Source organism: Spermophilus citellus (genome assembly GCF_964194105.1).
Source record: "Spermophilus citellus genome assembly, chromosome: X".
Classification (NCBI taxonomy): domain Eukaryota; kingdom Metazoa; phylum Chordata; class Mammalia; order Rodentia; family Sciuridae; genus Spermophilus; species Spermophilus citellus.
The window spans coordinates 40769348-40796608 of NC_138190.1; the positions used below are offsets into that span (position 1 = coordinate 40769348).

Consider the following 27261-nt stretch of genomic DNA (forward strand, 5'->3'; position numbering starts at 1 on the left):
TCTGCCTCAGAAGTCTATGCTGTGATTGGCTGAAAGGCCAATGATTGACAGCAGACTGCCGTTTGAGTCCGGAGAAGACGCGTTTGGCCTCGCTGGTACTTTGTGCTGATTGGCTCAAGACTGATAGATCATGGGCAATTGACAAGACTCATGGGAGCCAGCCTCACGTTGATTGGCCTAAAGGGGATAGATGGCAGACAGCCTAAAGTGGGTGGGTCTGATATTCAGCTGATTGGCGGATGAGACTCCTAGACAGCTGCCAAAACACCGAACAGGCGCGCTGCACGCCACACCGCTCAGCGGAAGCAGGACTTATATAGAAAAGGGCGTAGAAGCCAGCAACGAGAGGGTTGGGTCTGGCTCTGCGTAGGCGGGCAGGGTAACTCTACAGCGATTGGCTAGAAAAGTCGTATTTAGACCGCAGCAGAGGTAGGAAGGCGGGATAGCTGGCAGACATGCAAAGGATCGTTGAGTGGCAGAAATTAAACGGCTACCAGGAGGGCAGGCTCCAGTCATGTCCAGATTTATAAGAGGGTGGAACCTGGCTCTTGGTTGATTGGGGGGTTAGCTGGACCTAACCTAGATTAGGGGCTGGACTAGGGAGGGTGGGATCTGTGCCTATTGGTGGAGCTGGATCCATTTAGAAGCAGGGGTGAGGCCAAGGTTGAGCTAAGAAGGGCACAGGGTGTTATTTAGGGTACTGGAGGAACTGCTGGGGTACAGGAGAGGGATAAACCTTAGGACAAGGAGGAAGAGGCTGAATAGGCCCATTCTCTATGGCAGTTCAAAGGGTGGTGTCCTGGAAAAGGAATGAAGGGTGAGGGGAGGGTCCAGGGAAGAGCATAGAATCAAGTGGAAAATACTACAGTAGGACTTTCAGGGTGCTTTAGAGGTTTCACACTGAGACTGAACCACTGGGTCTCCCAGTAACTTAGTGCTCTACACAAAGGTCACCTTGGCAACCAGCAGGGGTTAAGGGAAAAAGAAGGGCCATGTGACTCAAAGGCATTCAGGCTCTTTAATGTTGGAGGATGGAGAGAAGTAGTCACTGGCGAGGAGTCTCTGGGAAATTCTGCAGGCCTTGTAGTTCTCTAAGTCCCTGCAAAAGAGGACAGAAGAGACTGAACAGGGGCTGGGTTCAGGTCCCACCCCACCTTTGCTCTGACTTCCCCTCCCTTGGCTTCAGTTTAGAGGGAAAGATGCTCCTTGCCTTCTTTAGGTCACCACTCAAAATAAATCTGGGGATAGTCTGGGAGTGGAGTGAGCTGCTCTCACCTCTAGCAACATGTGGATATGGGCCTTGATATTCATGGAGTCCTTGGTGAGGCTGTTGCTGAGCCTGGAGAAAACAAACAAGAAAGGGCAAATTGGGCCCCACTTATCATTATGAGGATAAACATTACTCATTGTATCAAGAACTATCTACATCCTGGTTAACTTTTGCTCCACCTGCTCCTATGGAGATTTGGTTGGCTGTGTCTGGACTTTACTGTTTCAAAGACTACTTAATACCTACTGCATGCCAAACAGTTTTAAGCACTGGGGAGATGATGCAAACACAATGAACAAAAATCCTGGGCTCAGGGAGCTCAAATTCTTGCTAAGAAGGGATAGACAATAAATGATAGAAAAAACTTAAACAATGAGGGAGGGGGATGATAAGAAATAGGGGATGGGGCCTGCAATTTTAAACATCCCAGAATACTCAGGGATGGCTTCACTGAGAAGCATTTGAGTAAAGCATAAAGTAAGTGAAGAAGTGAATAGTGTGGCTTCATAGAGGATAAGTGTTCCAAAGACTCAATGGCCAATATGAAGGCATTATGGTGGAGTGTGACTGATGTTTGAGGTATTGCAAGGGGCCATAGGCACTGGAAAAGAGTAAGCCAAATAAGATTGTTAGAGGTGAGAAAATGAGGGATGCAAATTCTATAAAGCTTACAAGGCCATGGTAAAGACCTGATGCTAAGTGATATGGGTACCATGGAGGATTGAACAGAAGAGGGAGGCAGAATAACTGGAGTTTAAGAGGCTCCATCTGGCTGCTGAGCTAAGTGACTGAGGATAAGGAGAATTAACATGGAAGTAGGAAATCCAGTGAGGAGGATACTGCATTAGCCTAGTTGAAATGGGGCATGGTGGTACTTGCCTGTAATCCCAGCTACTCAGGAAACTGAGGCAGGAGGATCACAGGTTTGAGGTAAGCCTGGGCAACTTATCCAGACTCTGTCTCAAAATTTTTTAAAAAAGGGCTAGGGATGTTGCTCTGTGGTAGAGCACTTACCTAGCACATGTGAGGCCCTGGGTTCAATCTCCAGTACCACAGGGAAAAAAATGTATGTGTGTGTGTGTGTGTGTGTTTATTCCAGTTGAGAGATGGGGAATCTAGTAATAATAGCAGGTCATGAGAAATGATTGGATTTGGATATATTTTGAAGGTCGAAGCAGTTTGCCAAAGTGTTGGATGTCAGATGTGAGAAAGGGGTCATGGCTTAAGCAACTAAGAAGCTGGAGTTGCCTAAAACCACCCTAGCCCTGGGCTGTTGAGTTATATAAACTAGTCTAAGCCAGTTTGGATCAGGTCTCATCTAAAAGAATCCTAGTGGATACAAAGGGTCAAGGAATAGCTTCTGAAGAATGAGAATGAGTTAGATGGAGTAAGAATTAAGTAGTAAGAGGGTCTCTTCCACAGAAAGGCCAAGAAGCAGGAAAGAGCCTTTTGAGGAGGAGCCAGGAGGTCAGTGTTAAAAATAAAGTGAATGATGAAGGGAGGTAGATTAAGATAAGGTCCAAGAGGTAAGAACAGACTAGATCACACTGGATCATGATAGCATAAGGAATGCAGGTTTTATTGTGCTGAGCTACCTGTCAATATAGAAGTCGGTTTGAAAGATAAATGAAACTATATTCTGTGCAAAAAACAGAGAGCAACAAGATAGGGTGTTAAGTTGGAAAAAATAGTATGAATCCAACTATATACCTGTATCTCCCAAATTTATATTGCCAGCCCAGACTTCTCTCCTGAACTTGACCTGGGAGTTTTTAACTACTTCAAAAAACTCCAGTGTTTAATAAACACCACATACATCCCAAGACCTATACAGAACTCCTGACCTAGCCCTCCCAATCTGCTCTTCCTGTCTTCTCCATCTCAGGTAATGGCAACTCCATCCTTCTAGTTGCTCAACAAAAATGTAGATTCTCCTCCCCTTCCCCTTTTTGGTGATGGGTTTAACCTAGGGCTTCTGCATACTAGACAAGCACTCTACCACTGAGCTATATCCCCAGCCCTAAGATTCCTCTTTTTGCTGGGCACAGAGGCACACACTTGCAATTGCAGTCACTCAGGAGGCTGAAGCAGGAAGATCACAAGTTCAAAGTCAGCCTCACAATAGCAAGGCACTAAGAAACTCAGTGAGGACCTGTTTTTTTTTTTGTGTGTGTGTGTGTGCTGGGAATTGAACCCAGGGCCTTGGGCATGCAAGGCAAGCACTCTACCAACTGAGTTATATGCCCAGCCCAAGGCCCTGTCTTTAAATAAAATACAAAATAGGGGCTGGGGATGTGGTTCAAGTGGTTTTTTAAAAAAAATTACAAAATAGGGCTGGGGATGTGGCTCAGTGGTTGAGCTCCCCTGAGTTCAATCCCCAGTACCCCCCGCCAAAGGATTCTTTTCTCACAACCCAGATCCCAGAAATCATTTTATTTAAAATCACAGTTGCTCTATCACAAGCAATGTTTTCAATCTCTATACATGCTCTTTCTCTAACACCGCAACATCTACCATGCAATGTTATTTACTTATTTACTGTCTGTTTCCCTTCACTAGAACACTGGCTATGCAAAGGCAATGATTTCGGTCTGCTGTGTTCCCTGCTATATTCCTGAGAATCAGAACAGCATATGGCATAGAGTAGGCAACTAATGGATGTTGAATGAATTAAGTGAAAGACTACTTGACTCAAAGGACCTAAAGTCCTCAAAAGATGGTTGCTTTAAGGTTTAGGTTAGAGCAAGAATATTTTCAAGAATATTTAGGGAGGTCTGGGGTTGTGGCTCAATGGTAGAGTGCTTGCCTGGCATGTGTGAGCACCACATAAAAATAAGCAAATAAAATAAAGATATTGTATCCATCTACAAAAAAATGAATATCTGAGGTAGTACTCAAAGAACAGAGGAATGAACTTAATCTGCTCCTCGGGACAATTTGAACTTCAAAAGAGGACAAAATCGTGGGGCTGGGGTTGTGGCTCAAGTGGTAGAGTGCTTGCCTAGCACATGTGAGGCACTTAGGTTTGATCCTATTTTATTTTATAAAAATAAAATATATTGTATCTACCTAAAACTAAAAAATAAACATTTTTTTTTAAAAAGAGGACAAAATCAGATAATGATACAAGCTTGTCTATGAAAAGCTATGAGTTCACTCAAGAAGAAAGGAGATGGCTAGGTGGCTCTGTGGTAGAGCATGTGTAAGACCCTGAGTTTGGTCCCTAACACCAAAAAAAAGGGTAGTGGGTTCACGGTGGGGGAAGAAAAATATAAAGCTCATCAAATGCTAGTTGTACACAAAAGGAACATTTGCTCTGCTACTACTGATTCAGGAAGAACTGGCAGTTTGAAATGTGCCCCAAGTAGCCAAGTATTTTAAAGAGGAGGGCTACTCAGACTTAAATACCCATTTTCTAAAAAGATTAAATCTTTAGAAAGGTCTACTAATCATAATAAATATGAAAGTCAATCACACTTGTTTTACTTTTCTTTCTCTTGATGTTTTTTTTTTTCCTAGTACTAGGGATTGAACCTAGGGGTGCTCTACCACTGAGCTACATCCCCAGTCCTTTTTATTTTGAGACAGTTGTTCAGGTTGGCCTCGAACTTGTACTCCACCTGATCAGTGGAATTACAGGCATGCACCACTGTGCTCAGCCTTTCAACCACATTTTTTCATCACACTAATAAACCAGGGCAATATATCAAGACCAGCCAAGGCCTTGGGATGTAGCTCAGTGGCAAAATGTTTGCCTAGTAATGAATGAGGCCTAGGGTTCAATCTCCAGTAGAGAAAACAAAACAAAACAAAACACAATACCAGGCAAGGGGGCAGACACTGACAATTTAAATAACTCATTCTGGGGATAGACATAGATTCTCAAAAAATTAAAATCTGGGCTGGTGATATAGCTCAGTTGGTAGTGCTCACCTCACATGCACAAGGCCCTGGGTTCAATCCCCAGCACCACACACACACACACAAAAAAAATAAAATAAAATAAAATCTATTTAAAAGGCTCAAGAATCCTCACATAGAAGGAAAGCTTTGTTATAAAAACTGGACTTCATCTAAAAGATCAACTGTTTAGAATTGCACTGACCATGAAAGCAAGCCCCCTGGTCAGGCTATTTGCTAATTGATCTGATAACCAAGATTTAGAAATCTCAGCAGGTCCCAAGTTTACTAACACTGAAACCCTGGAAAAGTTTGAAAAGAGAACAATTACTGAATCCTAATGGAGGCAACACTAGAAGAAATGAATATAGGAATAAACATAACCAAGAAGGGATTTTAAACCAAGTAGTATTACTCTTCTAAGATGTTATTAATCTAAGTATAATAATCAATGCCCCCCACACTCATTTCATCTGAGCCATGCTTACCCCACTTTGCAGTTTCTCTAGCATGCCAGGCACACTGTCTCCTTTGTTAGGAATGTTCTTTCCTAACCAGCCCCCAGCTTGTTCATTGAACCAAATGACTCAAATGTCACTTCCTCTGGGGGGGCCTTTTCTACCTACATCTGAAATCTCTCATCCATGCTCCAGTTGCTCTTCCCTGCAGAAAACCTAAATTTACCTGGAGCCCACACATTCCCTACCAGTTCCCATAGAGATCTGCTTCGATCATCACTTCAATTTTCTTCCAGTATACACTTTTAAATTCATTCAGCAAACACAATGCCATGCTGTGTACTGTTTTAGTCACCTGGGATATAGACAAAATTTCTCCATTTATAAAGTTTATAATCTAACTGGAGGAGATGATCGACATGACAAAGAAAGAAATTACATAGTTAAAAAAGAGGTGATAGGGCTGGGGTTGTGTCTCAGTGGGGGAGCGCTTGCCTAGCATGTGTGAGGCACTGGGTTCAATCCTCAGTATCACATAAAAATAAATAAGATAAAGGTATTGTATCCATCTACAACTAAAAAAAAATATTTAAAAAATAAAAAAGATGATAAATACTAAGGAAAAAGAAAAAGTAGGAGAGGAATAAAGAGTACCAGAAGTTGCCAGTTTAAAAGCAGGTTACAGAAGGCCTGAATGAAAAGAAAGGAAGCTACATAGGAAGAACACTGCTGGAGAGAGAACATCCATTGCATTTGCCCTAGACTGGGATCATTCTTGTGATGTTTAAAAGAAGACTGTGAAGGTCAATGTGGTAAAAGTATAGTAATTGAGCAGGAAAAATAGCTAAAGGTAAAGTGAAAGATAACTTGTTTTACTGTTACTGATTAACAGGCTGAGACTTTATAGATCTGACCATAATTATAAGTATGCACATATGTATGCATAATATTGTAGGCCCTCTATAATGTAAACCTTTAAGGAACTCTTTGCTCTTGTTCCCTGCTGCATCCCCACTGCCAAACATAAAGCCTGCCATACAGAAGATGCCCAATAAATGCCTGTGTGAATGAACAATACAAAGAACATTTACTGAATGTTTATTATGTGCTACATCTGAGGCTGAGCTGACTCCCCACTCTCAGCTTCAGCTTTGAGGAGGAAGGAAGTACCATCCCAGGAAGCCATGGAAAAGGAAGAACAGTGTTGAAAATGGTGATTTTTACTATGTATATTTGTGTGTGGTGTTGGGGATAGAACCCACGGCCTTATGTGTGGTATGCAAGTGTTCTACCACTGAGTTACACCCCTGGTCAATGGTGGTGCTTTTAGATACTGTCCTCCCGGAATGAACTTACTCTGTGAGGAGAGAGCTCTTACGATCAATGAACTTGAGGGCTTCTGCGAGTGTTAACTCCAAGAAAAAACCATAACCCAGAGCCACGTAGATGCGCGAAGTATCTGGGCTGAGGAGAGAGGTCAGAGGAAATGGGGGGAATACTTATTACGATTTAGCATACCACACAGTTTATTTAAGATGTTTCCTATTCCCTCCCTTCCCCAAATTGAGGCTCTGGAAGGGCAGGGATCTTGTCCTGTTTTATTCACTGACACATCCCCAACACCTAGCTTATATCCTTATGTAATATAAAACTTAGCACAGTGTCTGGTATGTAGAAGATTTGAAAAAAAATATTTGTTGCATGAAGGAAGGGGTAAGCTGAACCCTGTGGGCTCAGAGGGGCGGGTACACACTCACACCACTGTGTCAACGAAGAAGTTACAGCCCAAATCCACCTGCATATATAACTCCGAGTGTTTAGCTTCCTGTGGGGCCAGGGAAAAAGAGGTAGGGATCAGTGGTCAAATTTTAGGCCAGGTGACAAGTTTTGTTTGGTCTGGGGTCCCTCTTCCCATCTCCTTCCCCCACAACACACAAACTGGTATCCAATCCTGAAGTCTTTACCTGCAGGCGCTCAATGACATTTCTCAGTTGAAGGTATTTGGCCAGCTGCTCATATACCTTGTCTCGATGATCCAGCACCTTTCTGATAAGATGAAAATATAATGGTGACCAATAGGAAGCTCTTTCGCTTTTGGGATATCACATATCATGCCCTAAACAAACATTTAGCTCAGAAATTAGGATTTTGAACACTGGGTGATACTGCCTGCATTTGAATCTGGGCTCTATCCTTTACTAGCTGCAAAACTTTGGCAAATAAGAAATCCATTTGGGACTCAGTTTGTCCATTTATAAAATAGAGATGACAGTATTACCTCGTAAGAATTGTTAGGATCGAATGACTGTTTATTACAATGTGTTTAGAATAACACTTGCCAAATAGCAAGTACTATATACTTGTTAGCTATTATTTATTACTAGTATTACTACACTCTACTGTCAATGTTTCCTGCCAATCAAAATGGCCCATTATCCCAGAAAAAAAATCTTCACTCGCTTTTAGGATGATCATACAATCCTAGTTCTTAACATTACTTCCTGTTCAGATTAATGACAGCAATAACAGCTCTTCATACTCATTGAGTCTCTGTGTTTCAGGCATCCACACTAATTCCTTTTTAAAAATGCCTATTTGTTTTATTTTTGTACTCTCAACATTTTTTTCTTTTTTGAGATGAGGTCTGGCTCTGTTGTCCAGGGCGGTCTCAAACTCCTGGGCTCAAGGGGTTCTCTTGCCTTAGCCTCGCCAGTAGCTGGGACCATAAGGACACGTCAGTGAACTACTGGAAACTCAAAACCACCCTATGAGAAGATTCCATAAACTTCCTTATTTCACAGATGTGGAAAGTTTATAAGGCACAGAGATTAGGTGAAGTAGAAGTATTCACAACGATGGCAAAACACGCAAGCCAGGACCAGAACCCAAGAACTCTAATTCCGGAAACTTAGCTCTAGTTCAATAAATAGCATCAGAGCCCGCGCATGCGCCGATACAGTCTCAGTTACAAACGCCACGTTCCAGCCAAATCGCACCCCGGATGTCGTCCCCTACTTCCCGCTAGAAAGGTGACAGGGCCGGGCTCCCAACGCCTCACCCACCAATCCGAAGGCTTGGCACTCACTCTGAACGCCCCACCCACCACGTGGAAAGTTCGAAACGTCCCGCCTCCGGGCTGTCACTCACCTCAAGTCCCGCTGCAGCACGTCACTGATGAAGGCCTCATAGCGCAGCACTTTCTCCCCCGTGGCCTCCAACGCCCGCCGTTTAGGGGGCGTCGCCATGATAGGCTCCTGGGAGTGGGAAGACCACGTTGAGCACTTCATTTTTGCCTCACACATAGTTTATCTCCACCCTCTCAATGTTGGGATTGGGCTCGTGCGGTTCATGTTGGGGGGTCCACCTTCTGCCACTCCCAACTCTGGGACTCGTTTACCCTGGGACACTCAAACGCCGCCCTTACCTTAGGGCCGCCGGCAATAAGAGACGTTGGTAGGAACAGCGGCTTCCGGGTGGCGCGGGTGAATGACGTAGTGGCAAACGTGCTGGCCAACCAAATAGCCAGGTGGGGAGGGGCGTTCTTATCCGAAGTAGGCCATAGGGAAGAGGAGAGGGGCGGGGTTTTGCGGACTCCGGGGAAATCACGGAAGACTCCTGAGGAGTTTGCGAGCACTGACTTGTGTCTATAAGTAGGCCAATGGGGGACTGCGAAAGCCGCACGTGGAGCCTGTAGGGACGGTGCGTGGCAGGTGGAGGTGGAGTTTAATGGGATTTGGCGGGTTCTGAGGGAGGCAAAACTCACAGGCTTAGGTAGGGCGAGGGAGTGAATTGCTTATAATTTTAAAAGCAAGTTCTCAGAAACAATCGGGCAAGAATTATTTATGGTTCTAGTCTGTGAGGAAACGCGTATATGCCGTGTGATCTGTTGTTCTGGATGTTGGTGTTTTTTACACGGCAGGTTTGGATTTTACTCCAGTAACGGGAATGAATATGAACATTTAAAAGGTTTTAAACGGAGACAAATTTTCTGAAATTCGTCTTCAATGACTCTAGCCCTGTGGCTCTCAATTGATAACTGAGGCTCAACTGGAGACTGACAGAACGCCGTGTCTAATCACCTCAATAAGGGAAAAGGAGGGTCACTGAAGTCCTCCACTGAGGATCGGCAAGTTCTACTTAGGACTGGTTCCTATGTTTTTATTTAAATGTGTCAGTTTTTTTCTGAATGCATTTTTAATACTTGAGTGCATACGTTTGTTTTTCTTCTTAGGAAACGATAGGACCTAATCCAGCAAGTCAAGGCCTGAATCTGGAAGAGAACCTAGAGGCTAGAATCCTCCAAATGTTATTCGCGCATGGTGGGCCCTAGAGCACTCACCCCTGACAAGTAAATTTTCCTGGGTAATTTGTGCATTCAGTGTGTAAAAGCAAGGTTTTATTGGACTTTTTGTTTTTCAAGTATTCAAAACTTAAGCAAGGGTTAGGGCTGTAGCTCAGTGACAGAACATGTGCTTAGTTTGTGTGAGGCACTGGGTTCAAATCTTAGCATACCATAAAAATAAACAAAATAAAGGCATTCTGCCCATCTACAACTACCAAAAAAAAAAAAAAAACTTAAGCAAATTGAGGTTTTCTTTGTTCTTAAGATGATTGTAAAGGAAACATTGAGACTTAGTTCTTTTTTTTGTAAGTCTCATATTACATGTGGCTAAAATTACATTTAGGTTGGAAAGGACACTTGATGTAAGAAAAGAAGCAAATGAAGGAAACAGAAGAGGCTCAACAGCAAAACAGGTTTATTTGGGACAAACCTGTGCAGGAGGCCTATTGGAGACAGAGACCCATCTGCCATTGCTAGGGGGCTGTCAGGGAGGTCCTCACCTCCATTTTTTGAGGTGGTCACTGTTCCACCTTGAACCAAGTGTTTTCCTTTTTTGGTATGATGATGGGATATTGTTTGGGGTTTCTTTGCATGATAATAGACTATTGTCTGTGGTTTAAGGTCGGACTGAGAGTAACCTTGAGGTGACTCTTGTTGGAAGATGGAGGCTGTTTCAAAATGGTGTTGCCAGTGTCAAGTTCTTCCTAACACTTGGTAGTTAGACAAATATTATCTAATTAATCTATATCACTTTCCTTTGAGAAGAGAGGAAACATTTATTATCTTTATTTGGCAAGGAGAACTGTAGACAGTTCAAATGGGTGGGAGATGGGTCTTTGCTAGTCTACTAACATATTTCACAATTTTTTAACTTAAAGATATTACTAGTTGGATGCAGTGGTGCACACCTATAATCCCAGTGACTTGGGAGACTGAGGTAATAGGATCATAAATCTCTAGCCTTATGCTCCAAGCCTCAATAAGGGTGTTTATACTTCCATGGGGAGTTTAAAGCCAGCTTAAGCAATTTAGCAAGGCCCTAAGCAACTTAGTGAGATCCTGTCTCTAAATAAAAAATAAAAAGGCTGGGGATGTAGGTCAGTGGTAAAGCACCCCTGGGTTCAATCCCAAGTTCCAATAATAATGATAATAATAATACCAACTTTATTTTACACTTTAAACCTACAGAACAGTTTACAGTGAACACCCATAGAGCCTTCTCTAAAATTCAATAATTGTTAATATTTAACTACATTTGCTTTCTTTCCAGAATGTTGTGGGAACTGGACCAGTCAAGAAGCAGCAAATGATACTCAGAGAGTGGAAGAATTCAAACTTAGTTTATTTTTTTGGTACTGAAGAATGAATCCAGGGGCACTTAACTACTGAGCCACATCCTCAGCCCTTTTTTGTATTATTTTAGAGAGACAGTCTCACTGAGTTCCTTAGTGCCTTGCTGTTGCTGAGGCTGGCTTTGAACTCTTGATCCTCCTACCTTGGCCTCCCAAGCTGCTGGGATTACAGGTGTGCACCACCACTCCCAGATATTAGTGCAGAAAGACCAGGATGGATGGAAACTTCACAAATCAGCTCAGTTCTTTTATTAAGAAATGGAATCATGGTTCTGATGGTGGTGAGTATGGTTCTGATGGACCCACTCTTTGTGGAAAATGAGCCACTGAACAAAGAAAGGGACTGGGCATATGTAGGTTATCCTGAGAAGTGAATTAATGAGTGTGTCAGCTTGGGCAGTCAGTTTTTGGGGGTCTGTTTTACTAGGCGAAATGGGAAGGAGTGTGGCCTCAGTAGTCAGTCTCTGGGATTTATCTTGCTGGGCCAGATGGAGGGCTTGGGGTCAGTAGTTGGTATCTGGAAAGGGTTTGTTTAGGGAAGGATTTAATGCTTTAGCCCTTGCCCAGAGACTGCCTTTTTAGGTTTGATGGACTCCTCCTTGATAGACCCAACCTGATCTTTTATTAAAATTGGGAGCCATCTTGCCACAAAGCCATGAAAAGATAATTTCGGCTTTACTATAAATTACTGCAAATTCTGAACCTGCTTGGAATGCCTGCCTGTGCCTTGAACTCACCCATGCCTGGCTCTCTGACCAGATAGCAGCTTTCTCTGAAACTTTAGTGACACCTGATAAATATTGGCCTTCCCTGGCCAGACAACGACCCTCTCTGAGGCTCTAATGGTCCTCATAAATTCTGATGTTGGGGCCAGCAAAAAAAAAAAAATGTAAACTACCGGGCTGGGGATGTGGCTCAAGCAGTAGCGCGCTCGCCTGGCATGCGTGCGGCCCGGGTTCGATCCTCAGTACCACATACAAACAAAGATGTTGTGTCCGCCGAAAACTAAAAAATAAATATTGGAATTCTCTCTCTCTCTCTCTCTCTCTCTCTCTCTCTCTCTCAAAAAAAAATGTAAACTACCATTAGTGTGATGCTTGTCAGAGTTCTGTTATCTGTAACCCCCTTTTGTGTAACTTTCTGGGCTATAAAGCTGGGCTTTAGGAAAGGTGGGGGGCTGTCTTGTTCCCACCGTTTTGGGAGGGAGAGGCAGCCCGGCCGGTCGAAATAATAAGCTTGCTTTAATTTGATTTTAATTGGAGTCAGTGGTCTTTTCTTGCGTCCTGGTCTAACACTCCTCCCCAGGGTTTGTTTTATCATTGGGAAAGAATGTACTGGAAAAGGATCAATGCTCCTAATTTATGACTTTCTCACTCCTTTTTTTCTTACATATAATTATTTTGGGGTTTGTTGTTTTCCATATCTAATACAGGCCAAAATTTTTTTTTTTTTTTACGCTGGTGGGCCCAGACAAGATCAAACTCCAAATTCTGAGCCCCCATCCCCAGTTTTTCACAAAATTTATAGGCTTTCTGTGCCATATAATTTCTAGTCCACATGATAGAAGGCTGTGAGTTTCTAGTAGGATGCATGTTTGTAGAAGCACAGTGCAATAAGGAGAAAAACTGATTCTTCTCACAGGCCTCTGATAAATCTCTAGCCTTATGCTCCAAGCCTCAATAAGGGTGTTTATACTTCCATGGGGAGTTGTTAAATTCCTAGAGGTAGTTATTTACAACCCAAAAGGTAGGGGCCTATGCTTACTTAGGTTTCCTGAAGGAGGGCTGAAAGAAAGGGTAGGGGAACTCACCCTTTCCCCAGGCACTAGTTTTTCATGATAGTGTTTTTTAAATACTTTTTTAAGTTGTCAATGGACTTTTATTTTACTTATTTATTTGCAGTACTGAGAATTGAACCCAGTCCCTCACACGTGCTAGGCAAGCCTCTACCAAATACCAGCCGATGATAGTATTCTTAAAATTTCATTTCATAACCAGATCTGGTTTTGCCATCCATCACAAGACCACATAATAATTGTTGACACAGATGCATAGTATTTTGTCCTTCAGATGGCCTCAGATGTTTGAGTCACTTCCCTTTATTGGAAATTTAAATGTGTCCAACTTTATTATCTAGGATCAGATAACAGTCTTTGTTTTCAAGTATGAAAACAAGTATGATTGTTTCATGGTGATAAATTTCTAGAAGTAGAATTTATGGATCTAAGGAAGGTCATTGCATTGTAAATCTAGTATTAAATGACTATTGTATGCACATTGCCTTAAAACTTCCTTATCTAAGATGTACATCAGGGGTCAGCAAGCCTGAAAATTATATGAAATTCAAATTTCAGTGTCTAACAATAAAGTTTTATTGGGTCGCAGCCATACCCATTTATTTGCATACTCTCTGTGACTGTTTTCATGCTATAGTGGCAAAGTTGAATAGTTGTCAAAGAGCAAATGTTCTGGAAATTCTAAAATATTTACTACCTGGCCTTTTACAGAAAATCTCTTGGTTTCCTGGCATCCCAAGAGGCAAGGTGTTCTGCCAATCCCACTTCTTTAGGATCAAGTCAGTCAGCACTACAGAGGCTAGGGCTGTAACCAAGTGGGTCTCTCTGGCTTGCACTGGTGACCTGTTAGCTTCCCCTTCTTCTTATGAGAAGACACTTCTAGTTTGATCCTTTAGGGAGATGTGAGAGACACTGCTGAACTATCACCAGCTAGAGACCTGAGATCAACTTTATCTCTCTTGTCTCCATTTGTATTATTTCTCCTTTCCATACAGTCTCATAGTCCCAGACCTCCCTCAGCTCTGACTTAATAGATCTCTGAATTTGTCTTTTCCTCAGAAGAAGAAATGACTAAGAATCAGGTGAGTGTGTATTTTTGATGGCTAGTGATGTGCAATATCTTGTCATATGTGTTAGGTTGGTGGCCTACACCCCTACAGTCGCCTCCCCACCGAACCTACTTCCGAGCCATTCCTCCCACGATGCCCCTAAACAAGCAGGAAGTAGCCAGACGAAATTCGCAGCCCTATATCACCAAAAAGGCTGGAATGTTAGGTCGGTGGCGACTTAGTGGCAACTTAGAACAAAGCAGGCCCCCCCCCCCTGCTTTGAATATCATCAGATGCCAGCGGAAATGCCTGTCAATCAGCCAGATCTCCTGACTAATGCCTGTCAATCAGCAGGACCCCCTGGGCAATCCTGGAGTTCAGCCAACTCCCCTGACCAACTCCAAGGGGGCAAGGGACCCTAGAGACACCTTTTCCTGTCCCAAGCCCTTCCCTTCCTGCTGTAAGCCCCATAAAAGTCCAGTGCGGTCGAGCTTCCACACGATTTCTCCTCAGACCATTCTCCTGTCCCCTCTGTGGGTCTGATTGAGTTCCTCCCAGGAGTGATATCTCAATAAAGCCTGTTCAGCGGCCCTTTTAAATCTGCCTCCTTTGGCCGCTGCCTGCCTTGTCTGATCTGACAGTATGCTTTTTTATCATCTCTTTATCCTCTTTGGTGAAATATCTCTCCACATCCTTTTTTAAAAATTTTCTAGTTGTAGATGGACAAAATACCTTTTTATTTGTTTATGTGGTGCTGATCATTGAACCCAGTGCCTAAATATGCTAGGCAAGTGCTCTACCACTGAGCCACAACCCCAGCTCCTTCTCCACATCCTTTGTTCATTTCTAACTGTATTTTTTAAAAACTGTTGAGTTTTGAGAGTTCCTTTTGACAGTTCTGCTTCCCACATGTTGAAGTTTGAACATTAGAGAATCATGCCAAGGCAAGCATATGAAGCAGGGTTTATTTAAAAATTGGTAACATAGACTTCTCCCCTCCCCAGAGGGAGAAGGGGGCCATAGCTGGTATCCTGGTATCCCAAGAAGAGAGGTGTTCTACCCTTTTTATATGTCCTAGACTTCCTTTGTTCTCCTGCCTTTTCCCCCTTATCTTTTCTCCTTCCTGCATATGTGACTAGGCCCAGTAAAGGCTTGGTGGGAAGGCCGAAAGGTGGGAAACAGGTGGGCTGAAGGGGGAAGGGCAGGATGGAGTAGCCAAGGACACATTAACAACTTTATAGCTCCCTGTAGGGAGGGGAAATTCCTGGGACAGGTTGCCTTGGCAACAGGTTGGAGCTGGGGCAGGTTCTTGATAAGATGCCTCAGGGGACAGTCTCCAACTTCCCAGACTCACTCAAAATTGGCCTCCTAGATCTGACCTGACTCAGTTTACCTATCTACACTGACTGTCTGTCTAATTCTGGCCTCACTTTCATACTTAAGTTTTTTGTCAGATATGCGGTTTACAAATATTTTCTCCCAGTCTGTGGCTCATCATTTCTTTTTTTGCCCTCTTAATGGGGTCTTTTGTATGTGACTTTTTTTTAATATTTATTTTTTATTTGTAGGTGGACATGATACCTTTATTTTATTTTTGTGGTGCTGAGTATTGAACCCAGTGCCTCACACATGGTGAACACTCTACCTTTGAGCCACAACCACAGCCCTGTAAATCGCTTTTAATTTTAATTTTGAAGTCCAGTTTGTGTGTATGTGTATGTGTGTGTGTGTGTGTGTGTGTGTGTGTGTGTGTGTATATTTGTTTTTGTTACTGAGTATTGAACCCAAAGGTGTTTTACCACTGAGTTACATCCCAAGCCCTTTTTATGTTTTGAGATGAGGTCTTGCTAACTTGCCCAGATTGGCCTCAAGCCTGCCTCAGTCTCTAGTAGCTGGGACTATAGGTATGTGCCATGATGCCTGGCTTCCTTTAGCCATTCTTGCGAAGTAGGTCTGCTGGTAACAAATTTTCTTAGTGTTCCTTCATTTAAAGAGTGTCTTGATTACCCCCTCATGCCTAAAGTACATTTTTGCTGGTTAAAACAATTCTTGGTTGGCCTTTTAAAAATTTTGTCACTTTTATTTTGCTCCCCCTCTCTGGCCTCTAGATTTTCTTTCTGCTTTTTTAAAAATTTACTTATTTATTTTATTTTATTCTTAGATGGACAGCATGCCTTTATTTTATTTGTGTATTTTTATGTGGTGCTAAGGATTGAACTCAGTGCCTCACGTGTGCCAGACAAGTGGTCTGACACTGAGCTACAGCTCCTGCCTGTGTGTGTGTGTGTGTGTGTGTGTGTGTGTGTGTGTGTGTATTAGTAGGGATTTTACCCAGGAGTACTCTACCAGTGAGCTATATCCTAGACTTTTTAAAAATTTTTTGAGACTCACTAAAGTGCCCTGGCTGCCTTGAACTTCTGATCCTCCTGCCTTATGCTCCTGAATAGCTGGGATTATAGGTGTGTACCACTGCACCTGGCTCTGGCTTCTGTGTTTTCTGATGAGAAATTGAAGTGTGTTGATGAAAACTGGGCATGGTGGCACACACCTGTAATACCAGCAAATCGGGAGGCTGAGGCAGGAGGATGGCATATTCAAGGAATTGGCTTACTTCACTTAGGATGATACTCAAACTCTATCCATTTACATGGAAATGCCATAATTGTATTCTCTTTTAATGCTGAATAATATTCCATTGTATATATGTACCACAGTTTCTTTATTCATTCATCTATTGAAAGGCATCTAGGTGGGATCAACAGTTTACCTAATGTGAATTGTGCTGCTATAAACATTGAAGTGGCTGTGTCCCTGTAGTATGCTGTTTTTAAGTCCTAAGGGTATAGACCAAGGAGTGGGATAACTGGGTCAAATGGTGGTTCCATTCTAAGTTTTCTGAGGAATCTCCATGCTGCTTCCCATACTCAGAAAATTGATTCCTGGATCATTTGGTAGTTCCGTTTCTAGTTTTTTGATAAACCTCCATACTGTTCTCAATAATGTCTATACTAATTTACATTCCCATCAACAGTATATAGGAGTTCCATTATCTCCAAATCCTTACTAGCATTTGTTTGTTTTTGTAATAGTCATTCTAACTGGGTGAGATGGCATCTCATTATAGTTTTGATTTTCCTGTTGAGTAATGATCTTGAGCATTTTTTTGATATATTGTTGGCCATTTGTATTTTCCTCTGAGAAGTATCCATTGAGATTAGTTGCCCATTCTATGTTGGATTGTTTTTAATTGTTAAGTCTTTTGATTTTTTATTTTTTCTTCTTTTTTCAGTACTGGGGATTGAATCCAGAGGCACTCTACCACTGAACATCCCCTCCAGCCCTATATATATATTTTTTTTTTTTTTGAGACAGTGTCTCATTAAGTTGCCCAGATTTGTGATCCTCCTACCTCAGCCTCCAGAGTAGCTGCTCAGAAAGTTCTCTATATATTCTGAACATAAATTCTCTGTCAGATGAATGGCTGGCATATATTTTCTCCCATTTTGTTGGTTGTAATGATTGTTTCCTTTGCTGTGCAGAAGATTTTTATTTTGATGTAATTCCATTTGTTGATTTTTGTTTTTGATTCCTGTGCTCTTAGGGTCTGATCCAGAAAATCATTGCCTGATTCAGTATCTTGAAGTATTGTTACTCCTATGTTCTCCTTTAATAGTTGTCAGAGTTTCAAGTCTTACATTTAGGTCTTTGATCCCCGCCCTCCTTTTTTGGTACTAGGGATTGAACGCAGGGGTGCTTAACTGCTGAGCCACATCCCCAGCTCCTTTTTACAAAATATTTTATTTAGAGACTGGGTCTCGCTAAGTTACAGAGGCTGGCTTTGAATTTGTGGTCCTCCTGCCTCAGCCTCCCAAGCTGCTGGGATTGCAGGCATGCACCACCATGCCTGGCATCTTTGATCCTTTTGAGTTGATTTTTGCACAGGGTGAGAGATAGGAACAAGTTCCAATATTCTGCACCATTGTTTGTTGATCAGTTGAGTATAGACATGTGGGGTTCTATTTCTGGAGTCTCTTTTCTGTTCTATTAGTCTATGTGTTTGGTTTTATGCCAATATTATGCTGTTTTGGTTACTATGGTTCTGTAGTATGTCTTCAAATAAGGCCTCCAGCTTTACTCTTCTTTCTTTCTTTTATTAATTGATTGATTTTTGCAGTACAAGAGATTGAACCCAGGGGCTTTGAACTTGTGTTCCTCTTGCCTCAGCCTCTGGAGTAGCTGGGATTATAGGCTACATGGTGGTTCACACCTATAATCTCATCTACTTGGGAACCCAGGGCCTCACATGTACTAAGTAATTGTTCTACTACTGAGCTGCATTCCCAATTTTTTCTGTGTCCAGAAATATGTCTATTTTTTCTGTATTTTCCCATTTGTTAGCATATGTTTTTTAAAAATAATAATCCTTTATGGCCCTTTACAGTACTGAGAATTAAACCCAGGGGCACTTAACCACTGAGCCACATCCCCAGTGTGGGAGATGAACCCAGGGCCTCACACATGCTCAACTCTTTTTTAAAATTTTTTTATTTAAAGACAGGGTCTCACTAAGTTGCTTCAGGGATTATAGGTGTGCACTACCATGCCTTGGTAAGTCGCCCAGGCTAACCTTGAACTTGCAGTCCTCCTTTCTTAACTTCCCTAGTTGCTGGAATTACAGGATGCATCACTGTGTCCAGCAAGAAGTACACTTAAACTCTTTTTGTTGTTGTACTCTTTAGATATACATGACAGTAGAGTATAATTTGACATACATGGAGTATAACTTATTCTAATTAGGATCCCATTCTTGTGGTTATATGTGATGTGGAGTTTTATTGGTTGTATATTCATATATGAACATAGGAAAGTTATGTCTTATTTATTCTACTGTCTTTCCTAATGCCTTCCTCCTCCCTTCCTTTAATTCCCCTTTGTCTAAGCCAGTGAACATCTATCCCCTGCCCTTATTGTGTGTATGTCAGAGAGAACATTTGGCCTTTGGTTTTTGGGGACTGGCTTATTTTACTTTCTATGATAGTCTCCAGTTCCATCCATTTACCAGCAAATGCCATAATTTCATTCTTCTTTATGGCTGAGTTGACTCTAATTCTTATCCTTGTTTTTCCATGGGTAGAATGATTTTGCTTTGTACTGCTTTTTAGATCTTCTTATTGTCTTTGGTTTTCAGCAGTTTGAATTATTATATATCTAGGTGTCAATTTATTTGTTTTCATCCTGCTTGGAATTTTCTTAGATTCTTGGATATGTGATTTAGTGTCTTTACTACTTTTGAAAAAATTTTGACCATTATTTCTTCAAAAATTTCTTCTGCTCTATTTTGTCTTCACTTCCTGTGTAATTCCAATTACACATATATTGCATGATTTGATAGTGTACATTAGCTTTTGGGTGCTCTTTTTTTTTTTTTTGTGAGGGGCAGTGGCAATTGAACTAAGGAGCACTAGACCACTGAACTACTGAACTACATCTCCAGCACTATTTTGTATTTTATTTAGAGACAGGGTTTCACTGAATTGTTTAGCACCTCACTTTTGCCGAGGCTCGCATTGAACTCACGATCCTCCTGCCTCAGTCTCCTGAGCTGCTGGATATCCTCCTTGTAATAGCACTTACTTTGGTACTGAAAGCCACTCTTACTTTGGGTCCTGGTCCCTAGCATCATCATCCCTTCTAAGGCTGTGGTTTCACATGTGCTTAGAAGCACCATGGATTCCATCGAAGGCCATTAGTTAAAATGGCACAGATAGTTTGTGTGTTTGGTCTCCATGAGTGGTGTTGTTGGGTAGAGAATATGGCAGAACTATTGGGGTGCTTCCTAGTAGGGACTGTCATTTTGGAAAGGTTTCTGTTACATGCAGAGAAGGAAGCTGCCTTGCTTGAATTACCAAGGGGTCAGAGGTAGAGCTGTGGTCCATTGCTATGCAGGATTCCTAGACTAGGAGATTTGGGATCTAAGCTATAGAGATCTGTGGTATTTATAGAAGCTGAAGTGCCCCTTTGTTTATGACATGGTGGCAAGGCAGAAAAACGTATCTCCTAAGAGATACAACTGTGTGGGGAAGTGAAAATTCACAATGGAACCATCCTCTTTTGAGTTCCAACATGGGAGAAAATGGGGAAACCAGGAAAGCCCAGTAAGCTACAGGGAGATACCAGTGGAGAAGGGAGAGATGTCAGGGTGGTATATTTCCTTCCTGGTAAATAATCTTAGTAGTTCTGGAGAGTTTGGGATGGTATAGTCTTCATGTGGGAGATACTACTGGAGAAGAGAGAGAGAAGTCAGGGCGACAAAGTTTTGCCAATTAGTGCTACCAAAGGGAGATGGAAAGAGAAGTCAATGTGAAGGGAAAATACCAACCTTTAGGAAACTTAGGGGCATGTCTACTATTATTCAAGCATTTACTGATTCCATGTATACTTCTAAGCACTTTCTATGTATTGACTAATTTATTTCTCTAAGGTATGTGGACTTTGAAGTACAGTTATAATTGCTTTCCCAAAACCCAGACTAGAGATAAATATAGCCAGGTTTTCATCTAATACATGTATATGGTTTTATTTTTACATGTAGACCTTGGTCCATTTGGAGTTTGTTCTTATTTATAAGGTATGGATCCCATTTAATAAGGTGTGGATCCCATTTAATCTGTTTCTAAATGGCTGTTTCAAATATGTTAAATAGTATCTACCAAAAATATATATTCCCAGAACCTGTGAACGTGACCTTAATTTGAAAAATTGCATATGTAATTAAAGATCTTGGGATGAGGTCACCCTGGATTAAATTAATAGGCCCTAAATCCAGTGACAAGTGTCCTTTACAAGTGACAGAAGAGGAGAAAGACACAGAAGGTAATGTGAAGAAAGAGGCAGAGGTTGGGGTGATTTTTTCATAAATCTGTGGATATCTAAGGAATATCAAGGGTTGTTGGAGCCCCTAGAAGCTAGGATAGAGGTATAGAATAAATTCTCTTAAAAAGAAACCAGCCCTTGGGGCTGGGGTTGTGGCTTAGTGGTAGAGTGCTTACCTAGCACTGTGAGGCACTGGGTCCAATTCTCAGTACAGCATATAAATAAATAAAATAAAAGTCCATTGACAACTAAAAAAATATTTTTTAAAAAAATATTTTAAATATTTAAAATATTTTAAAACCACGGGGTGGCTGAGGTTGTGGCTCAGTGGTAGCGCACTTGTCTGGCATGTGTGAGGCACTGGGTTCAATCCTCAGCACCACATAAAAATAAATAAATAAATAAAGGTATTGTGTCTATCTACAATTAAAAAAATATTAATAAAGGGAACCATGGACCTGTGTAGAGGACAGGGGAAAGCCCTAGTGACACCATTTTTGGACTTCTAGCTTCTAGAACTATGAGAGAATAAATTTCTGTTGTTTGAAACTAGCCAAACTGTGGTAAGTTGTTACTACAGTCCTAGGAAATGAATATACTATTTAAAATTTCATCTTTGGGGCTGTGAATATAGTTCAGTGGTAGAGTGCTTGCCTGACATGCCTCAGGCCCTAGGTTCAATCCCCATCACACAAAAAATAAATGTATGTATGTATCTATGTTCATCTTTGCTCCTTGTGATTTGAGATGCCATTTCAATCATATCCAGGTTTCCTTCTATATTTGGATCTATTTCTGGATATTTTACTCTGTTTTCACTGGTTTGTGTATTCAATGTGTTAAGACCACATGGTTTTAATTATAGAGGCTTTATAGTGTATTTCTATACCTGGTAGGGTTAATCTCCATTATTGCTTTTGTTTTTTAGGTCTTTATAGTTACTCTTTCACATTTATTTTACCTTATCAGATTTTAGGCAATCTGGTTTCTGCATTGATTCACTTAACTCTCATACCATACTAACTCTCTGGAATACTTACTAGGAAAAAAGTCCTTCAGTAGATGAAAGGATAGGGAAACTTTGGTGTATATACACAATGGAATATTACTCAGCATTAAAAGAGAATAAAATCATGGCCTTTTTAGATAAATGGATAGAGTTGGAGAATATAATGCTAAATGAAGCAAGTTAATCCCAAAAAACCAAAGGCCAAATGTTTTCTTTGATATGAGGATGCTGACTCATAATGGTGATGGAGTGGGGAGCATGGGAGGAATGGAGGAACTTTAGATAGGGCAAAGGGGAGGGAGAGGAAGGGTAGGAAAGATGGTGGAATGAGTTAGACATCATTACCGTAAGTACATGTTCGAAGACATGAATGGTGTGAAAATGCTTTGGGTTCAACCAGAGACTTGAAAAATTATGCTCTATATGTATAATATGAGATGAATTAGATTCTGCCATCATATATAACAAATTAGAATAAATAAATAATTTAACAAAAGTTTAAAAAAATCAACATCATAAAAAAAGAGAAAGAAATGAGTGACTATATGTTGGGTTGTGGGAAATGGAATGATCAATTCCAATTTTTCACCCATCCCTGCATCCACACCCTCTGCCCCTTAATGGTGTATTTGGTCTGTGGTTCTCTCTGCTTCAGGGCATATGAGTAGAGACCTGCCATTTCTGAGACTATGCCTTAAGAAGCCTTACCTGTTCTGGCTTGCCTTCTTGTCCTTTGCATCACTAGAATAAGATTCCTAAGTAACTACTGCCCTTCAGTATGAGCTTCAGAATAGATGACATGTGGATCAAAGTTGCCTTGGCTGCTGTGCCACCAAGAGAGATGGCCTAGTGAAAAAAGATGCAGAGAATTGTACATAATATGGTTTCACTATATTGCCTAGACTGGTCATGAACCTCTGGGCTTAACTGATTCTCCTGCCTTAGCCTCGCAAGTAGCTGGGGCTACAAGAGGGGGGGCACCTCACTGACTATGATCTCACTTTTTTTTCTGGTGCTGGGGTAGGTGGATCCCAAGGGCTGTCCATGCTAGGCAAGTGCTATCACACCAGCCCAGATCTCACTTCTCACTTTTGTAAAACAAAAAATAATGTATGTGTGTAATACAGGAGATGTGTGTGTGTGGGTGGGTGGGTGTATGTATGTGTGTATGTGTGTGCACATGCGTGCACATGTGTGTATCAAACATGGAAATGAGAATAAAATGGTTTATAATTAATGGTTAATACTGGTTATCTGGCTGGGCGTGGTGGCACACGCCTGTAATTCCAGCAGCTTGGGAGACTGAGGAAGGAGGATTAAAAGTTCAAAGCCATCCTTAGCAACTTAGAGAAACACTAAGCAACTCAGTGAGACCCTGTCTCTAATAAAATATAAGAAAGTGTTGGGGATGTGGCTCAGTGGTTAAAGTGCCCCTGGGTTCTATCCCTGGTACCAAAAAAAAAAAAAAAAAAAACAAACAAATAAACAAACACTGGTTATCAGAAGAAAGGTGTAGATAGAATGAAAAGAAAAAGAGGAAGTTGGTGCAAATAAGAGAAAAAGCACTCCATGATAAAATCTAGTGAGTACAATAGCATTGTTTATGCATTCATATGAATATATATGAATGGTATTTTCAGATAAATGGATAGAGTTGGAGAATATAATGCAGTAAAAAGAAAAAATGTTCTGCAAAATAAAAGCTATCATGATAGGACTGTATTTTTGCATTTAAATAAAATGGCTTTCCATATACATAAAAAATCAAAATCATAGTTTTATTATGGAATTTCTAGCTAAAAACAACAATAGGGAACATATTTGTTAGACACAGTTATGTCAGATTATAAAAAAAAATTGAAACACAGTATACCTCCTGTTACGCAGTAAATTCTGATTCATTCTCTTGAATTGAGATTTTTTAGTTGTCTTAGATATAATATCAGATATATTTAGTTGTATTAGTTTGTTGACACTATAAAATGTTTAAAATTTCCTAGACAGCAGGAAATGCATTCACATAATTTTCCATATCCCTTTGCAGAAAGAGTTCAGCATCAACTTATATCATAATACTTTTTAATGGGAAATCTTCCTAAAGCATCAAACTTGAATAGTTTCTTCTCAGTTGGGATCTATAAGTTCTATGATAGTTTCTTAAGTCAGTTTTTCTTTCATATACAGAGACCAGGAAAGGCATCTGGATGTATATGATTTACTCATAGTCTATTCTTTAGGCTCAAACTGTAAGAAACTAAGAGACAATAAAGAGTCATTGCATGGATGGATGTAGTTTCTTGTAATATCATGCTTTGGCCTGATTCAGGGCAAAGGAATGTGGGGAAGGGGAGGGGCCTGGGAATTGTAAATGACACTGTAAATTGTCCTATCTTGAAGAATCAAGGCTCTTGTGTCCTTGTATATGTCAGTCACTGGCTATCCCCCAGGAGGGTAGTGTAAGCATCTTAGCTTCTACAGGCATTGTGGCACTATGGCCAACCAAGCTCAATGCTCTGGAGAAAGTCACAGGTGTAAGCAGCACTTGCAGAAGATGGGGGTTGGTGCCTGGACCAGTCATGGGAATCTGGGTGAGGCACCAAAGGTTTTTACTTCACAGGATAAGGATGTACAAATAATGAAAATGCTGCTCTGATGCACTCTTAAGGCGTCTCTTGACTTTTTTTTTTTTTTTTTTTTTTGTATTACCAGGCCCTTTTTATATTTTAAAGACAGTCTTGCTGAGTTGCTTAGGGCTTTGCTAAATTGTTGAGGCTGGCTTTGAACTCACAATCCTCCTGCCTCAGCCTCCTGACCTGCTGGGATTACAGGTGTGCTCTATCATGCCTGGATCTCCTAAAATTTGTGAAACTCTATAACATACATTTAGATCTAACTTCTTTGAGAAGGCTTTCTTATATTCAAGAAACATGCAGATTTTCAGCATGGAGACATACTGAGAACTGGTTTCTGGATGTAGCCTCTCCCACACTCATTGTATATTAATATGGTTTAGTTCAAGGATGATTACTCTGGTACTTATTCATAGTTGACTTGTTGGTGAAGGTCTTGTCAAACTCAGTATGCACATAGGCTTCTCTCAGTGTGAATTCTCTGATGAATGATCAAAACTGACTTGTGGGCTGAGGATGTAACTCAGTAGTAGAGTGCTTGCCTAGCAATTACAAGGCCATGAGTTCAGTCCCCAGTTCTGTCAAGAAACAAAACACTGACATGTATTTGGATCTACAGGACACCTATGGAATTTTTCTCCAGTATGAATTTCCTAGTGTGCAAGGAGACTGCATCTTTTGGTGAAGGCCTTGCCACATTTAGTGCCTATATAGTATTTCTCTCCTGTGTGACTTTGCTGATGTTTATGGAGTTGCAACTTGAAAGTGAGAGAATTCCCACAGTCACTGCCTTCACAGAGTTGTTCTTTTTTTAAATTTTTTTTTAAACTTTTTAATGTTTATTTTTTAGTTTTCGGCAGACACAACATCTTTGTTTGTATGTGGTGCTGAGGATCGAACCCGGGCCGCACGCATGCCAGGCGAGCACACTACCGCTTGAGCCACATCCCCAGCCCGCACAGAGTTGTTCTTCAACATGAAACTTCTGATGTGTGATTAAGTTTTGACTTATGGTTGAAGGCCATTCCACAATCAGTACATACATAGGGTTTCTCACCAGCATAAAAGTTCAGGTGCATGTTGAGGTGAGACAGATTCTAAAATCTCAGTCCTTGTCTCTGTCACTGATCCAATAATGAGAACAAGATTTTAAGGAAAAGGAAAATGTTTTATTGATTTTCTAGCAAAGAAAAACATGAGACTTTTGTCCAGAGGATGTGATTCTCCATGCCAAGGTAAACACAGGGTTTTAAGAAGAGGATTACAAAGGCTAGGATCCATATATTTTCAATAGATAATTAATGTCCATTGGGATCCTTGAGAGAGTCATTGCTCCAGTTCCCAGGTGTGAAGTTTTGGATATGAGGTGTCCCTTAAAAGCTCATGTGTGAAACAACACAAGAAGATTCAGAGGTGAAATGATTGGGTTATGAGAGCATTAAACCCAGTCAGTGAATTTATCCCCTGAGAGGGATGAACTGAGTGATAACTGAAGGCAGGTAGAGTGTGGCTGGGGGAGGTGGGAATTGGGGGCGTGGCTTTGGGTGTATATTTGTATCTGGCCAGTGTAGTCTCTACTTTCTGATCATCATGTGAGCTGCTTCCCTCTGCCATACTCTTCCACTGTGATATTCTGCCTTACCTCAAGCCCCAAGGAACGGAGCCTACTGTCAATGGACTTAGACCTCTGAAACCATGAGCCCCCAAATACACTTTTCCTCCTTTAAGTTTTTTCTTGTCAGTCTTTTAGTTAGAGCAGCAGAAAAGCCAACTAAAACCTGAAGAATTAAGTTTCTTTCTTTTCATGGGCAGTGACACAGTCTTCCAAGCAGTGAAGAACATGATATTTTAGCCTGGGATGGGGAAAATGTTAGCCTTGTTTCCTTTGCTGTTAGGGAGAAGAAGAGGAAGAGGAGGATGGAAAGGAAAAAAAAAGTCAATTTTAAAATGAGCCACCTGTTGTTCCAAGCAACAAGGTTATACTCAAAGTGTAAAGTGGACCCCATTACAAAACTTCTGGGTGAGGGATTTCCCATAGTTGCCACATTTGCAAGGTTTCTCACCACTGTAAATTCTTTGATGTGTAATTATGACTGACCTGGAGGAGTTTCCACATTCAGTACAGACATAAGCTCTCTTTCCAGTATGAGTCTTCTGGTGTGCAAGGAGATTGGATTCTTTGGTGAAGACCTTCTCACATTTTGTACATACATCTATAGGGTTTTTCTACCATATAGGTTTTCCTATGTTTTTGCAGTTGTGATTTGGAAGGTAAGGCTTTCCCACAATCCTGTCCTCACCAAGAAGATTTTAAATGTTATATGCTACATCATAGGAAGTGATGTAAACTTTGTTTCCTAAATCTGGTGTAAGGTAAATGTTGTGGTTCAGATAATAAAATCTGTTAGTAGTACCCAAAATGAACTTGTTAAAAGAAAATCAAAAGCATCAGCTAATTCCAATAAGAACAAAATAATCCAAACATGATAAAATATGTTCTTGATTTTAAATGACATAAATAGGAATTGCAAAGAAAGGACATTTAAATAATACTTCAAAAAAGAAAAAAACAGTGAGAAAATG

The 27261-nt window shown here is 41.1% G+C and overlaps 1 protein-coding gene and 1 long non-coding RNA gene across 3 annotated transcripts; one reads left to right on the forward strand and one right to left on the reverse strand.

Annotated features, from left to right (window-relative positions):
• Positions 1-999: 999 nt before the first annotated feature.
• On the reverse strand, positions 1000-9179 carry UXT (ubiquitously expressed prefoldin like chaperone). 2 transcript variants are annotated; one of them, XM_081278000.1, is made up of 7 exons: positions 9053-9179; positions 8776-8882; positions 7593-7674; positions 7386-7453; positions 6985-7092; positions 1276-1339; positions 1000-1099 (listed from the first exon to the last, which is right to left on the reverse strand). In XM_081278000.1, exons 2-7 carry the CDS (start codon positions 8871-8873, stop codon positions 1046-1048), a joined length of 474 nt encoding a protein of 157 aa, XP_081134126.1. In that variant the 5' UTR covers positions 8874-8882; positions 9053-9179; the 3' UTR covers positions 1000-1045. The 2 variants fall into 2 exon arrangements, with proteins under 2 accessions (XP_081134126.1, XP_081134125.1); XM_081277999.1 differs by lacking the exon at positions 9053-9179 and having other exon boundaries at positions 8776-9046.
• A 25-nt stretch (positions 9180-9204) lies between these two features.
• Positions 9205-12716, forward strand: LOC308639728. The gene is made up of 3 exons (XR_014020104.1): positions 9205-9327; positions 9860-9947; positions 11241-12716. It is a non-coding gene; the product is annotated as an uncharacterized lncRNA (long non-coding RNA).
• The last annotated feature ends 14545 nt before the right edge of the window (positions 12717-27261 follow it).

Excerpts from the sequence above, each read along its gene's own strand:
- UXT (XM_081277999.1), bottom strand. The coding sequence starts at position 8,930 with ATGTGTGAGGCAAAAATGAAGTGCTCAACGTGGTCTTCCCACTCCCAG. Across the intron at positions 7,093-7,385 it reads TTCTTCGTTGACACAGTGGT|CCCAGATACTTCGCGCATCT; the intron begins GTGAGTGTGTAC and ends CTCTCTCCTCAG. Across the intron at positions 1,340-6,984 it reads AAGAGCTCTCTCCTCACAGA|GCTCAGCAACAGCCTCACCA; the intron begins GTAAGTTCATTC and ends TGTTTTCTCCAG.